General features: G+C 34.7%; 2 protein-coding genes across 2 annotated transcripts; one reads left to right on the forward strand and one right to left on the reverse strand.

Annotated features, from left to right (window-relative positions):
- Window positions 1-1,794: 1,794 nt before the first annotated feature.
- Window positions 1,795-4,559, forward strand: LOC105363835 (uncharacterized). The gene is made up of 2 exons (XM_011501634.1): window positions 1,795-1,974; window positions 2,648-4,559. Exons 1-2 carry the CDS (start codon window positions 1,795-1,797, stop codon window positions 4,532-4,534), a joined length of 2,067 nt encoding a protein of 688 aa, XP_011499936.1. The 3' UTR covers window positions 4,535-4,559.
- A 2,814-nt stretch (window positions 4,560-7,373) lies between these two features.
- Window positions 7,374-14,096, reverse strand: LOC105363836 (sialin). The gene is made up of 8 exons (XM_011501635.1): window positions 13,999-14,096; window positions 12,154-12,581; window positions 11,111-11,195; window positions 10,851-11,017; window positions 10,287-10,436; window positions 9,561-9,693; window positions 8,472-8,725; window positions 7,374-7,832 (listed from the first exon to the last, which is right to left on the reverse strand). The coding sequence occupies exons 1-8, from the start codon at window positions 14,081-14,083 to the stop codon at window positions 7,533-7,535; spliced, it is 1,602 nt and encodes a 533-aa protein (XP_011499937.1). The 5' UTR covers window positions 14,084-14,096; the 3' UTR covers window positions 7,374-7,532.
- Between the last annotated feature and the right edge of the window lie 724 nt (window positions 14,097-14,820).

Genomic DNA, 14,820 nt, shown 5'->3' on the forward strand with positions numbered 1-14,820 from the left:
TTAGCTAATTATTAACAATAAATATACATCTAAACAAATTATATTTAAAAATAATAATATCGTCAAAAGCTTTATTCTTCTTTTTTCTTCTTCTTTTTTTTTTAAATGCTACAACAATTTTAATTTAAATTAAAAAATATCTTCTTTTTTTTTTTTTTCTATTAATGAATTCTATTATTAATGTAAAATAATAGAAATTGTATTTTGTCGATGAAGCGATGAAATTCCAATTTAAAAATAAAATATGTAGTACAATGTAATAGTCAAACCGTTTTAAATTAATTAATAACAATTTAATATTTAAAACATTACATTATATATGTTGTTCATATATTTTCATTTTAAAATTGTTTATGAAAATATTAATGTTTATTAGAATATCTATTTCTTTATGTTTTTTTTTGTTTTTGTTCTTTTTTCTTTGTTTTTGTTTTTGTTTTTTTTTTTAATAAATTAGGCAATTACAGTACACGTATATGCAATGAAGAAAAAAATGTTGATAATCACAATTCGTATATTTATTCGATTTGTTCCTCACCCGTCCCTCTAAATTTTATAATAAATGCCCATTAATTATGAAAATGCAATGGGTAAACTGGGGTTTGCATATAATACGTTTACAAAACCTTCCTGTCCCCTTGCGAAAGGAAAACAAGGTTTTTGTGAAATAAAAAAAAAACGAAAAAGAAAAAGAAAAACAAATAATAAGAAAATGCGAGAGAGATGAAAAAACTGACAATGCGATTGTCCCAGCACCTCCACAAACTCATTCTACATTAATCAGCACTACGTCGTGTCGAAGACATTCTCGTCTAGGAAGGGACAGAATAATTTTGGGGGGTCGTCAAGGTTGGAAGCGCCGAGAAAGATGGAGCGGTGCGCGCGCAAGAGGCAGCAACGTGGGAGGGTGGTGAATAAGTATTGTGTCACTCTATATATAACGGCACGCAACACCCCGCTCACATCATTGTCAACATTCACCGCATACGCGGTACCATGGTTTACACCTCAAAGGTACAACATTGATTTCTGACAAATAATTTCTACTTTCAGTGGATCAGTGTAAATTTTTTCGTCGTTTGTGCTCGAGATAAATAACGTGTCGTACGGTTGATATAAATATTGAGTAAATAATTAAATACAGCAACGACTATGAGGACTACGAAGACGACGACGACGACGACGACGACGACGACTCTAAGCAATAATAGTGTTACAAATAAGCACGCGTTTAATTGTTATTTCATTTTATTTTTATAATTTTTCATAGCCACAGTGTAATAGTTGCCGAAACAATTTTAATAATTGCATTGACAATGCAGCAGAATTAAATGTGATTGTCAAATTAAAATTTTTGACTTGTTGAATAATAATTTTGGATGTCAATAGTTTTCGTTGAATATTATTGCGATTGAAAGATTTTAATTACATCTACTAGTTTTCTTACTTAAGAAATAACCTTATGAACTAACTTTCTTTTGAATTATCAAATATAAGAAATCTTTGTTAATATTGCCTAAATCTCTAGCAAATTTTTACTTTGCACAAATATCGATCGAATATATTTTAACAACTATAATTTGCGTAATTTCGATGATTTCTTAAATAATGATAAAAAGCTCGTTACCGCGTATCGTAATATATTCATGTTAAGAGTCGCGTAAAGATCTTTTGTTTTATCTAATTATCCATAAAGATAATAATGATAATCGTTTGGAATACGATTTTGTATTCATAATTATTTTTTTATTATTGATATGTTTTAAAACAAAAAGAAAAACAAATTTTTTTAAGATGACTACATGGCTGTTAGCGTTTCTCTGCTTTGCAAGCGCTGCCTGCACAAATATAACAGATCAGCAGACATCTGAAAGTCAGCATGATCAGCAAGTTGCTATTCTAAAACAAATTCGAAAGCTCAACGAAGATGGCTCATATACGTATGGATACGAAGCTGGCGACGGATCATTTAAAGTGAGTAATTACATAGAGCACGTAATTAATGAAATTGATTGTGCATTATTTTCAAATGCATACGAAGCTTTAAATATATGAATGGTGAATTGAAAAAAAAAAAATATTTTTTACTTTAAAACATAGCTTCGACTTTTCAAAAAAGTGTATATTATAATTGTTTAATACTTGTACGTAATGTCCTCCTTATATAACAAATATTACACGTGACTTTTTATATACCAAATTTTTCGTAAATTTGAATATATCTCTTTAAATATTTAATTATTATACATTTGTATAATTTTAAATGTTTTTTTTTATATTATATATATATATAATTTACCTTTTTTTTTCTTTTTCTTTTTTTTTTTTTTTTTTTTTTTTTTTTTTTTTTAAATGAATTTTATCGGTTGACGATCATTGTAATACTCAATTTACGCAAATTTTGTACATTTGCATTAAAATTAAGGTGCTTGGTACAAAGTTAAAATTGAATATTAAACATTCATTGTAAATTACTTCATAAGTGTCAAAATGGAATGGTAACATTTGCTAGGTTGAGAGCCGCGACGTGTTAGGCAACATCAAGGGTACGTTCGGTTTCGTCGACGCCACTGGCGAAATAAAGAGAGTCTCGTATTCCTCTTCCAATGGAACAGGCTTTATATCAACCACCGTCTCGCCATTACAGGAACAGATATCCGTCGTCCAGAGTATACCACGTAATCGTACTTCAACCACCAGGAAACCTAATATCTATATGACATCTAGAGAACCGGATACAAAAGCCACGGTGGTCCAGTCGATACCGAGGACACGAAAACCGACGACCTTACCGACCATTACTACCACAACAGCGACGACTACGGAAGGTTCTTCTAGGCCCAGCTACATGCGACCCAAGGGCAGACACCGTTTCATAATCAATGGTCAGCAGCGCCCCTTAGTACTCGAAGAGGATGAAGTACTCGACGAAGATTCTCAAATTACGCGACCCAGTGCTGGTGACAAGAATACAAGTATGCGAAGAGTCATATTTACGAAGCGGCCGCTAGATCAAAATTTACGTCCTATTACCGAAGAGTTCGAAGATAAAGAGGAGGAGATAAAAATTACCACGGGCAATTCATTGAGAAGACAGCTTCAGGAGGAAACTACTAAAGCAGCGCCGGTCGTTGAACAGGAGGAAGATCAAGCTGATATTTACGGAGGAGCTTTATCCACATCCCGACCACTATTTACCACGACGACACCACCGCGAGTTGTTCAAAGAGTATCTGGACTCAGACACGATCGTCAAAAGCACATTTATGTTAATGAAGATAACGGCCCGATAAAGTTGGATGAGGATCAGCGTGTTTATGAACAGCAAGAGTCGAAGCAACATCAGCAGGAGGATCGCAACACCGCGCAACAAATACTTATACGTACAACTACGAGACCTCCGACTCCCGAGGCGAGAGATTACATACGTCAGAGTCCCGAACCTCTTTATCTTCGTCAACAGCCCGAAGGCTATATACGGGATATCCCGAGCGGTGGGATTCTCGTTCAAGCCCAAGGTAATCATTTGGATGAAGATCCGACTTATCGGCAAATACCCTTGAGTAGGCTACTTCTGAGGTCGGAATTCAATAGACTTTTGCCGATAAATCAGCAACCCTTGTACTCGGGTGCAACCGATGCTAACGTTCATTATATTACGGATTCGCCGCCGTCGGCTCAAGAGCAAGAGGAAGCAGCGCCACGAATTCCGATAAATCCGGCTTATTTAGCCCGACAGAGGGCTGCTTATCAGCGTCAACTACCATATCCCGAAGGCATAGTAGATCCTCGACGAGCTCTTCTGCGACCGTTGCCTCAACCATTGCCCCAGAATGAGCGAGAGTATCAGAGTATAGGACCGGACTACCCCTACAGGTCGAGCCAACTTGTTCTGCCTCCCGAGCCGCCGAATCCCATTGCGCCGCCTCTAAGTCGTCGGGATTTCCAAATACTGTTGCGACGTCTTTTGGTTAGCCAGTATGGCATTCAAGCTCTTAGCTATCCAAAAACTTATCTCGAAGACGCATTGTACGACCAGCAGCCTTATCCGTCTTACCAGCCCGCTTATCAAACACCGATTCCCAGAGCCGAAGTCCCTTATCCTTCGGAGCCTGCAGCTCCCACGGCACCAGTGGCTCCAGTAGCGCCAGTCCCCCCACCGCCGTCATACCCAGAACGAATCCCTTCAAGAAGAGCCCACATGTATTCCAGGGCTATTAATCCTCTCTACCAGCAGAACCAATACGAAGAGTATCCCGAGCCTCGATTTCAGAAACGTGTGTATAGGCAGAAGTTTTATACAGCGGAAGTACCGGACGAGGCAGAGGAAATCTTACCGCCGCAAATTAGAGAAGCCTTATTACTGAGGATGTTGCAATTAGCCATCAACGCGGAGAGGCCCATTGCCATGTCGAATACCATAGCAAGTACGACATTACCGTCGCCGCTTAGATATCGCAAATCGGGACCAGTGAGAAACGTGCAAATTTTAGGAGAGGACTTGGATGAAAATAAAATGAGAAAGAAAATTTAGAAAGTCTTTTATTTGTTGTAAAAAAAAAAAAAAAAAAAAAAAAAAAAAAAAAAAAAAAAAATAAAAAAGAAAAAATCTACAATTACTTGACAAAGTATTCAATTTTCATTTAATTTTAAATATCACCGTTTTATTTATTATTGAAATTCATAAAAGCTATTTCGACATAATCATACTTATAACTCAATAATGCACTATTCTTATTACGTATACGTTTAAAAAAAACGAAAAAAAAAAAACAAAAAAAACAACACCAAAAACAACAACAAAAAACAACAAAAAACAAGAAAAAAAACAAGAAAAAAACAACAAAAAAAACAACAACAAAAAAAACAACAAAAAAAACGATAATTTTTTTAAGATTTTTTTGCTATTCAAGAGTTGAGAAAAATTTTGTTTTACACGTTCGTTTAAAAACTGGCGACTGCGTCTCATCCAATGCAATATTGTCCATTGCTTCTCATAACATAAATTCAATTACTTCTCTTTCATACCTTAATATTAAGTCTAATATTATTCTCTAAGCACACGCATCCCTTCATTCAAGCGGACACGCTCATTTATAAGATATCTTAAGATCGCTAAACATCGTTGTAAATACGAAGAATGATGTAAACTGTAATGTAATATAGATTTATATGGCCGCGCGTTTTTCGCTATCCCCTCCCTTCTCTTCGTCGTCAAAATAAAATAAAGACAAAATAAGATTAATTGGATAAGACAGAGTGTGAGAATTCATTTCGTAAGTCTAAAAAAAAAAGCCTACAGTACCTCACCTCCTACACAGGCAAATATAATGACGTACTATTTGGTGTGTCGGTACTAATTAGCATCGCTGCTCACCAAATTGTTGCAACACGTGCAGCTGTTGGACTGAGCTGCAGGGCGTAGTTCCATGGGATTTTCACGTGAAGTTCAACGCATTGAAATCTGGCGCTCGCGTGTAAGTAGGCTATATGGATAGATTTTTTCGTGATTCGATGTGTGGGGCCTCGTGGTGTGGCTCATTTTACAAATGTATATCGCAGTATATGTAATTCGCTCTCCTGCGTCGCTCAAAGAGATAAACAGTGAAATGTGGAAGTCAATTCAATGTTTCCACAAGCCGGTGAGATTGCCGATGTCGATTACAAAATCCAAGAACGCTAATTATCTCGGTTTTTTTTTGTTTTTTTTTTTTTTTTTTTTTTTTTTTTTTTTTTTTTTTTTTTTTTTTTTTTTGTTGCAATCCAAATACTTTAGTACAACGAAGTCTTGTCAAATGGATATTCTATTAGCCTTATTCGCAACAATATCATATATTTGTGCTGATTGTTTCCATTAAAATTAATTGGCGATTTCTTTAGATATACTCGTAAGCTAAACGAATTTCAAATTTAGTTTTCTTAACACACTTTGCTTAATATGCATTATAAAACTATAAATGTCAAAATGCAAAATTCAAGATCGGCAATCCGATAATTCATTTCGATACCTACAATTAGACAGCTATAATAGTGATTTGGAGTAAGGTCAAATAAAACTAATGCACACATCTAAACTTCTTAAAAATAGTAATTATTATAATTTTACATTGCACTTCGGAGAATTGTCTGTTAAGTAAATGCAACACATTTATAAAATGTAAATGAACTCTTTAATATTAGTTTAAATAATTTTCAATCGCAAAAAATTATTCGTTCTCAATTGTTCTTAATTATTCGTGATTTATATCATTAACGGCATTTTAATTACTTAAATAACATAAGATTTTTCTTTAGTCACTTAAAATTAAATGTATTAAATATATATTGAAAGCAAATAAATAAAAATACTCGAATATCAAAGAAATTTAAAAGTGAAAAATTTAATAAATGTTATGATTATATTAAAATTATATTATGAATTATAAAAAAAATATGTTATACTGAAATTTAATTAATAATGCATATAAACTTATTTATGGGTTACTGGTTATGCGTTAATTTGACTGGATTTTTCATTACGATCGATTATGATTATGCATTTCTTTTTCATGTTTCTTTTTTCTTTTTAATATATGGTTTTATAACTAAATTCTTCACTTGCTGATATTCTAAAACATTTCATTCGATAAATTTAGTAACATAATAACAAAATAAAAATTTATAAGCAAATGAATTTCTACCAAGGAATAACATATATTTGAAAAATAGTATAAATAAATTCATTAATTTTATATACTAATAGCGATCCGAAATATTTAAATAATATCCGACAACTACTACTACTACTACTACTGCTGCTGCTACTGCTGCTGCTGCTGCTGCTGCTGCTACCGCTAGTACTAATACTACTACTACTGCTGCTACTACACAACAACAACTACTACTACTACTACTACTACTATTACTACTACTACTAATAATAATAATAGTAATAGTAATAATAATAGAATATTAAATTTATAAGTTTTTAACAACTCATTCGAGTAATAAATTTTTCAACTATATTTACACATTCAATATGTTTCTACGTATATAGAAAAATATTGTTTACATAGCTAGATCATATAAATAATATTTAACAATTTGTATTCGTCGTTATTTTAAAATTCGTTGGCTATAATCTCCGATGGCACATTTTTCGATTAAATTATTTAAATGTTAATAGTATTCAAATATTGTTGTAATAAAAATTTCGTCGTCCCTAAAATAATAGAATACACCATGAAAACATATCCAAGAATAATGTTTGTTTTTATCTATTTGTTAATATAAATTGTATAGAGAAAAATTGTGATTTTATCTGTATTTACATTGTATCATAGCTTGACAACATTTTTGAAGTTAAAAGACAAAACAAAAGTCATTAAGGCCGTTAAATGTTTCTAATAACATAATGCGCTAATAATTCATCTAAACAACCAGTATGAAAGCTTTTTAATATGAAATTAAATTATTTCCAACTGATTAATAATAGCAAAACTTAAAAATCACAGTTCGGTGAAAGTAAGCAACTCTTAAATTACTCGCACTGGTTACTCGTTGATGACTGAAATTTTCGAGCTCACCGACGTTGCTTCCTTTTGTTCCTCCCTCGTGTTCTCCTCCTCGTCGTCCTCGGGACCGTAAGGATTATAGGGCTCGGTTTGTACACCGACATCCTCGTAGTCAAGCTCGAGTACATCTTGCTCGTAGATGACGTCGTGACTTCGCGGTCTGGCCACTGATGGGATCCAGGGTTGTGGTACACCTTTACCCAGAGCCAGAAATACGGCGGCCGTGATCAGCAAAACGATGGATGCAACGCCGAAAACGAGCCGCCAGGATCCTGCGATCTGAATTCAATTTGACCTTTGGCATTACCAAAATTTCTTTAATAATCGTTCGTCGACTGCTTATACATCGAAAATATATATTGAAAGTTAATTAGGTTCACCGAGGATGATAACTATTCACCACTATACCATAATACCATAATATAATACTGCTTGTACGTAACGTTTATAATTTCATTTAAAAAGTGACCACCTTCATCCTCCAAATCAACAATATCATTTAGGTCTTTCAGTTTTCTACAAAACTGACGAATCGTGTCATTAATGAGCGGACTTTTTTTTTCTTTTTTTGCAAATACCATAAAATCATTCGTTGATAAATATTACTCTTGCCGCAATTTAATAACTTGCCCATTCATCTAATTAGCTCGTGCATTAAACATCCGCTCTCGGTATTTCATCACCAAGGGGATGCAAACGTCGCGCGAAATAATATTTACGATGCCGTCAGATTTTCTCCCCGACCCAATAAAATCTTAACGAGACATTGCACATTGGATTATTATTGCCCAAAGCTGGATGGAGACGATTCGCTCCGATCGAGCGCTTCATTAGGGGAAAAGCCCATGGATCGTCGGGGACCTGCCGCGAGCTCTTCGATCGCAGCTGATTTTGAATAACAAACGAGTCGAGACTCACGGAACCATGAAGCGCCTGGGTGACGAAGTAATTGGCTGCGAGGAGACCCGCGGCTCCGAGAGTCGAGCAGAGGGCGCAGGCGGCTGCTGCGCAAGCTGGAGATTCGGCAGGTGCGAGGTCGGCGATGGCCGCGAGGGCGCCCGCGGGTGCGGTTCCGCTGACCAAGAGCGCGGCAATGCCGAGCCAAGCGGCACCTAGAGCCTGGCATCCGGCGTAACCGGCGACGAAAAGAAGCGCCGCCGGAATAAAGTGCGCTACAAAATACGAGAGGAGGATTAGAGTTTTGTATCATTTTATCGTGGACGCACACGTTTGTAGCGTTTTAATTAAAAATTGTGGGAGACTCTTGTTATTTAATATATATATATATATATATATATATATATATATATATTGCAACCGATGAGCAGTAACAAATGTTCGCTTCTGATAAGTAGTTAATGCAATGTTTCACTATATTAAAGAGGGATATATTAGCAGATATATAGAAATTACAATTACAATGTAGTAATTGATAATTATTTTAATTTATGTATTAAGGTATAATTATTAGAATTAACAGTAATGACGATATAGGAGTCTCATTATAAGACAAATAATCAACGATAATAATGATACTGTCAAACTTATTAGCATTATTTGCATTTATGTGCCACATACTCAAAGATAAGATTATTAAATTGTATAGGACTTGAGAAGATCTTAAGTGCTCTTAAGGATTGTAGTTATCGTACAATTTTGTACGCCAACCTCTTTATTTTTCATTTCGTTCAAGATATTAACACGATGAATAATGAATTTATCCATTCGCTTATATTATAATTAAGATAATAATGTTTAATAAGTGTTGAGCATTATAGGCTTGTTTCCTTTTCAGAGTGAAATTTGCAAAATTACTTTAACAATCTATGGCAATTTAAAAGAATTAAAATTAAAATGCAAATATTAGAAATATTGTGAAAATTATGGCCTAATTTATAATATGTTCACTTGAATGGTTAAAGTAATGAGAAAAAAAGCATCGCAAGGCATTGTTGAACGATCGACCATATGGATTATATTGAAATAAAAATGTTGCAATTCAATTACCGGTGTATACAACGAGTTTTCTTGCCGTTGTCGTAGATACTATTTTAGATTCTCTCACATGATCAACGAGCAAACCGCAAGTGAGTGCCGCCATGAAGTGGCCAATGTGCGGCAGAGTTGTCAGTACGGAATCCTAGATTAAACAGAAAATTAAGTAATTATATGATTTTATCAAACTCGAGTGACCTGCTTAAGACGCGTCCAGGCATTCGGCAAAACTGGTCTTTCGAACGTAAACGTTGACAAAGTATTCGTTACAGCAATTTGAAGACACGAGATAAAATTATCATTTTAAAATCAAATCGTTAAATGAGTTATAAAAATATTCATCCAAGTTCTTATATGAAAATACCGCGTGTATATCAATATACTTTTTATCATAATAATTCATCAAATTTTTCGATAAATGGTATCACCAATTTTAATGATATCTACTTTATCACCGAAGCATTCAATAATAATATTAATTCAAAGTCTATGAGAATTTGTCATTGATTAAAGAGAGAGAGAGAGAGAGAGAAACTCGAATAACTGAAATGAAATATAAATTTACTTGCTACTTTTTAGAGTTGCCGCATCAATGAAGTTCTTACGATGTAAGTAATAATAGACCGAGAAAAGCAAGTTACGCGCATTATTATTATCGACTAACTAACTAACCGTTATAACAGCAATACCACTTGAAAATCATATTCATAAATTTTAAAATATACAAGAGATTATTACATTAGCGGTGGAGAATCCATAAATGAGCTTGAGGTACTTTGTCATTCCGAGAGCAAGTGTGGCGTCACCCCATTGATTACCCATTGTCGCGACTGCAGACGCCCAGACCGGAACGGATCTCAGTAACTTTCCCCATGGTATTACTGCTGCCTGTTCTTATCAGTATAATTATGTATTTACAACGATAGCGGGCGTGAAACGCAGCACAATCATTTATATAAATACTAAAATTTGTGATGTTTTTATTATGCTATCATTGCATTTACGCAAGTGTTACTTTCATTTTAACAATATTAGAGACATTCTATTGCATTAATTTGCGCGCAAATTATTATAATTAAATACATTTATATTCTATCCCTTAAAAAAAAAAAAAAAAAAAAAAAAAAAAAAAAAAAAAAAAACTTTATATACACATATTAAATCTAATTGAGATAATCTAATAATAAATTTAATTGAGAGTGTTAAATGATCGGTAGATGCTTAAATGCCAAATCCGACCAAATTCGACATTAACATTCACTATTTATTGTAATATTATACAATTCGTATGTGTTGCCTTACATTAGTATCATGCTGATAAGACTTGGGACTGTCTTTAACGAAGCGACCGAATGTGAAATACCAACACAGTGCTAGTATGGTTAATCCGTAGCAAAGCGAATCTCTACCAAAAGCCCTCACCACTGCCGTACCGATCCAACCAGTTAAACAATAACCTACGCTTACAGCTAAAAAATTAATTCACAATCAGTTGGATAAAAATTAATTAGATTGGTCGACTCGTTTCACATTAAGGAAACATTAATCCATTGTTCCGTTACCTGCGTAACAACTAAAATACCAACTCCTATGAGTACTTTTGAACCAGGTCATGGCAAGCATATGAGCGGCGGGCATCGTTGCTCCCTAAAAGAAACATGTTAATTATTGTATCCACTGCATACGTATTTTAATATAATATGGTAATGAGCGGTGATAAATATTCATGAAAATGTCAAATAGAATGAATGAAAAATGGATCTTGAAAATTGACGGATTTAGGATTCTGTAATAGCGATATTTTATGCCAACAGTTGACAGGCTCGTTTTCATTATATCATGTATATTAAAAATATTGTTAATATTTGTAAGGCGAATGCAATCGGTCAAATATCAAATATTTTTCATATTATGTAATTTCAAATATCTGCACCAAGCAGCTTTCTTTTCGTTCAACCGAAAGAAACCGAAAGAAAGCCTTGCTTTCATAATTGTACGAACCTAAAGCAAAGCAATTCAAAGGAATTCGAATGTCCAACGAATTATGAATTAGGATCAATTTCATAATATTTCAAATGCATATAAAATAATCGGATAATAATTGTTTAGAGTAAATATATCTTTGGTAAATGGCTTTGTAAAATGATGTCAGAACGAATGGAAAAAAGATGAAGAGGTAATTAAGATAATAATGTATATGATTATTAAATTAAAATAAAAGTCATAAACGTACCTCACAAATTCCTTAAAATGTACACAATTTTTCAGAAGGCTGCATTTATACTGATAAATATTTGAAGAACGATAATAAATTAACAATACTAGGACATTAGGGTTATACTAATTATAACGGAATTCATTTTAAAGTTACTTTCCGGATGGGCCTTTAACTCCGCAAAAGTTTTGTTGTATTTAGTTTGGTATTAAAATACAGGTTAATCGTTGGTTTCGTTATCGATTATTACGAGTCGTGGGGCTCACTGTGCCAAAATAAGGACAAAAGAAGGAAATTGGAGAATCTCTTATGAATAAAGTCTATATACAATTGTTTAGTCTCGATAAGTCAATGATCTCTCTCAAAATAACATAGAGGCCAGCGTCTCACCGTGCAAAGGCCTTGAAAGAGTCTTAAGGCCACGTGCGAGGGTCCCCTCCAGGCAGCGGGGACAAGTAGCGAGGCCAGGCACGCGCTGAGCACAGCCCTGGCGAAGACCATCGAGGGTCCGGACCTGCCCCATACCAAGCACCCGCCTAGAATCGGACCCGCGACCTGGCCCCAAAGGAAGGCCTCTCGCATTATCGACTCCGTCCGCTCCTCCTGAGGCAGCTCCATCAGGATCACCTCTGCATCCTCGGTGCGATTTCGACTCGAAATGTTCACGAGCATGTCGCAGTGCCAGGACGTGTCGATTATCGCGTGGTTGTCCTCCTGATTGGCCAGGAGCGCGACCGAAGAGCTCGTCTCGACGGCGCCGCACAAGGCGAAGCCGACGGCCACGAGGGCGGCAACTATGTGCCTGGCTCGTACGGCCGCTGCAAATAAAATCGCTCGATGTAATTATGACGCTGGTCAATTGCGAGTTCGATCCTCCCTCCGAGGAACGATTATTTATCGTCAAGTAGATGGTAGTAGAAGCTTCGCTTACGTGCATTAAATGTTCAATTTTTTTAAACTTTCGATGAAATAACAATGGCAACAATTACATAGGATCGGCAAAAATATCTCGATATATCGATTACGAGTGGGTATTTAATTTTGGGGGAAATTCATGATGACAAACGCATAATATAAAATATATTCCATTTAGCTTTGAATTTTGAAAATACAATTTATTAAATGACGTTTGAACAGCATTTAAATTACGTTTACTTATTAATTTGCAGCGCCTTAAAGTATTTGGTATAACAACAAATTTTAATTAACTTTAAACTTTTTTTTTTTTTTTTTTTTTTTTTTTTTTTAGGAATTTTTTTACTTTATTTATTAATTAGGATTGCAGAGATTGTTGAACATTTGTTGGCAGAAATTAAAGATTTTTTGGGGAACAAAAAAAAATTGTTTTTCCGATTACGAAATTGTTCTACGATATAACGCTATTCCATATCCCAATAATTATCGAACATTTCTAATTGCCTACAATAAAAACATAATTTCTTTCCGCGAATCCGTCTTATCGTAATATAAATAAACTTTGAACTGGTAACGATAAATTAATTATTACTGCGAATGTTTCCATTGCTAATCAGCAAACGATATATTTATTTTAAACTATTAAAAACAAACTATTGTATTAAACTATTAATTGTATTAAACTATTAAAAACAAAGGTCCAAGGTTACATTGTACTAACATAATTATTAAGCAATATCGACATAAACTAAAATTTACAACTATCTGTTGTAAATGTACAATACCAGCTATTTAAATATGGCCCCTTTTGCATATCGCAATGGGAAATGGGAATGGGCGCATCGACTAGACGTTAAAACAGTCGCTATTACGCCAATTTGATTCAATATTATCGAATAAATACTAATTCCCGTCCACTAATCCCTCTAATATAAAGCCCAACTTAATCAAAATAAACACAATTCACTCAGAAGCAATTAAAATTATCGTATAAAATGCATCAAAAACTACTCGTTCACAAATGACGTACGATGATACTAACCAATCCACGAACTTCACGTAAACACACATCCAAATCCACCACATCTCATTTAATTCCTCTATAAAAACAAAATACTTTGTCGACATATGACACGTGCATCGATCAACAATCAAATAGGATGGTTGAGTAAGCTGTTATCAAGGAATAGCTGATTGCGATACGGTGTCGAACTGATCAATGAACGAAGCGATGAAAATGCACGCGCGTGTGCGCTTAAATGGCTGAGTGATCCACGAAAATGGCAGTCGATCGAGGGATCCGGAAACGTTGCGACTGACCTCGCACTTCCTTGGCCGCCTGCTTGATTTGAACACTGCTGCGCTTCACTAGCTGGACACTGCCCCTCTTCACGAGCTCTGCCATTTCTCCTGCTCCGCCTACGGCAAAAGCGGTCTCTCTTCTACGAAATACGCATTTCGCGTCAGCAGTTGACACCTTATCTGTCGCTCGCGTCGCGTTTCACCTTCATTATTTGATCGACGCGGGCGCTATCGCTTTTCCTTAATTCTTTATTCTTTCGCTCGCCTGGCGCTCTTAATTATAAGTCATGCGATGCCCGTACCACTTATATGTGTGTGCGACCTCGACTTTGCCACAAATACAATTAACCAACGCAAATAAGCACACTTACCACACCTACAAAGCCACGTGTCGCGCGAGCCTCTGTATTTTCCTTCAAATGCCAGTATTATTAAACGGCCAAATTTTCGTCTTTACCGGGGGATTCATAGCAACAATTGTAAGTCCGTATTTTTCCCTTATGATTTTCTAAATTGATTAAATCAGGGCACAATTACATAAGCGCAGCATTCGAATCTCGTATTCTATATAAGAAATCGTGTTTAAGATTATTGGAGAGTTATCGAGGTATTAATTATTACATGTGAATTTATACTTTTTTTTCCCCCTTTAAATCGTTTATGAAGTACTACATTATTATTGGATAAATTATTTATAAATTTTCATAATTTTAAAAAAAGTCGCTTCATACACATTATATACAATTAATAACAATAAAAACTTTTTTAGTTAATTTTGATTTAAATACTGTCAAACAATTGAATTAAAATTGAATTAAAGACAATAATTTAAATAAATGT

This window comes from Ceratosolen solmsi, unplaced genomic scaffold (genome assembly GCF_000503995.2).
Source record: "Ceratosolen solmsi marchali unplaced genomic scaffold, CerSol_1.0 scaffold28, whole genome shotgun sequence".
Classification (NCBI taxonomy): Eukaryota; Metazoa; Arthropoda; class Insecta; order Hymenoptera; family Agaonidae; genus Ceratosolen; species Ceratosolen solmsi.

Excerpts from the sequence above, each read along its gene's own strand:
- LOC105363835 (XM_011501634.1), top strand. The coding sequence starts at position 1,795 with ATGACTACATGGCTGTTAGCGTTTCTCTGCTTTGCAAGCGCTGCCTGC. Across the intron at positions 1,975-2,647 it reads CTGGCGACGGATCATTTAAA|GAACAGATATCCGTCGTCCA; the intron begins GTGAGTAATTAC and ends TCGCCATTACAG.
- LOC105363836 (XM_011501635.1), bottom strand. The coding sequence starts at position 14,083 with ATGGCAGAGCTCGTGAAGAGGGGCAGTGTCCAGCTAGTGAAGCGCAGC. Across the intron at positions 9,694-10,286 it reads ATGGATTCTCCACCGCTAAT|GATTCCGTACTGACAACTCT; the intron begins GTAATAATCTCT and ends TGTTTAATCTAG. Across the intron at positions 8,726-9,560 it reads AAAACTCGTTGTATACACCG|CGCACTTTATTCCGGCGGCG; the intron begins GTAATTGAATTG and ends CGTATTTTGTAG.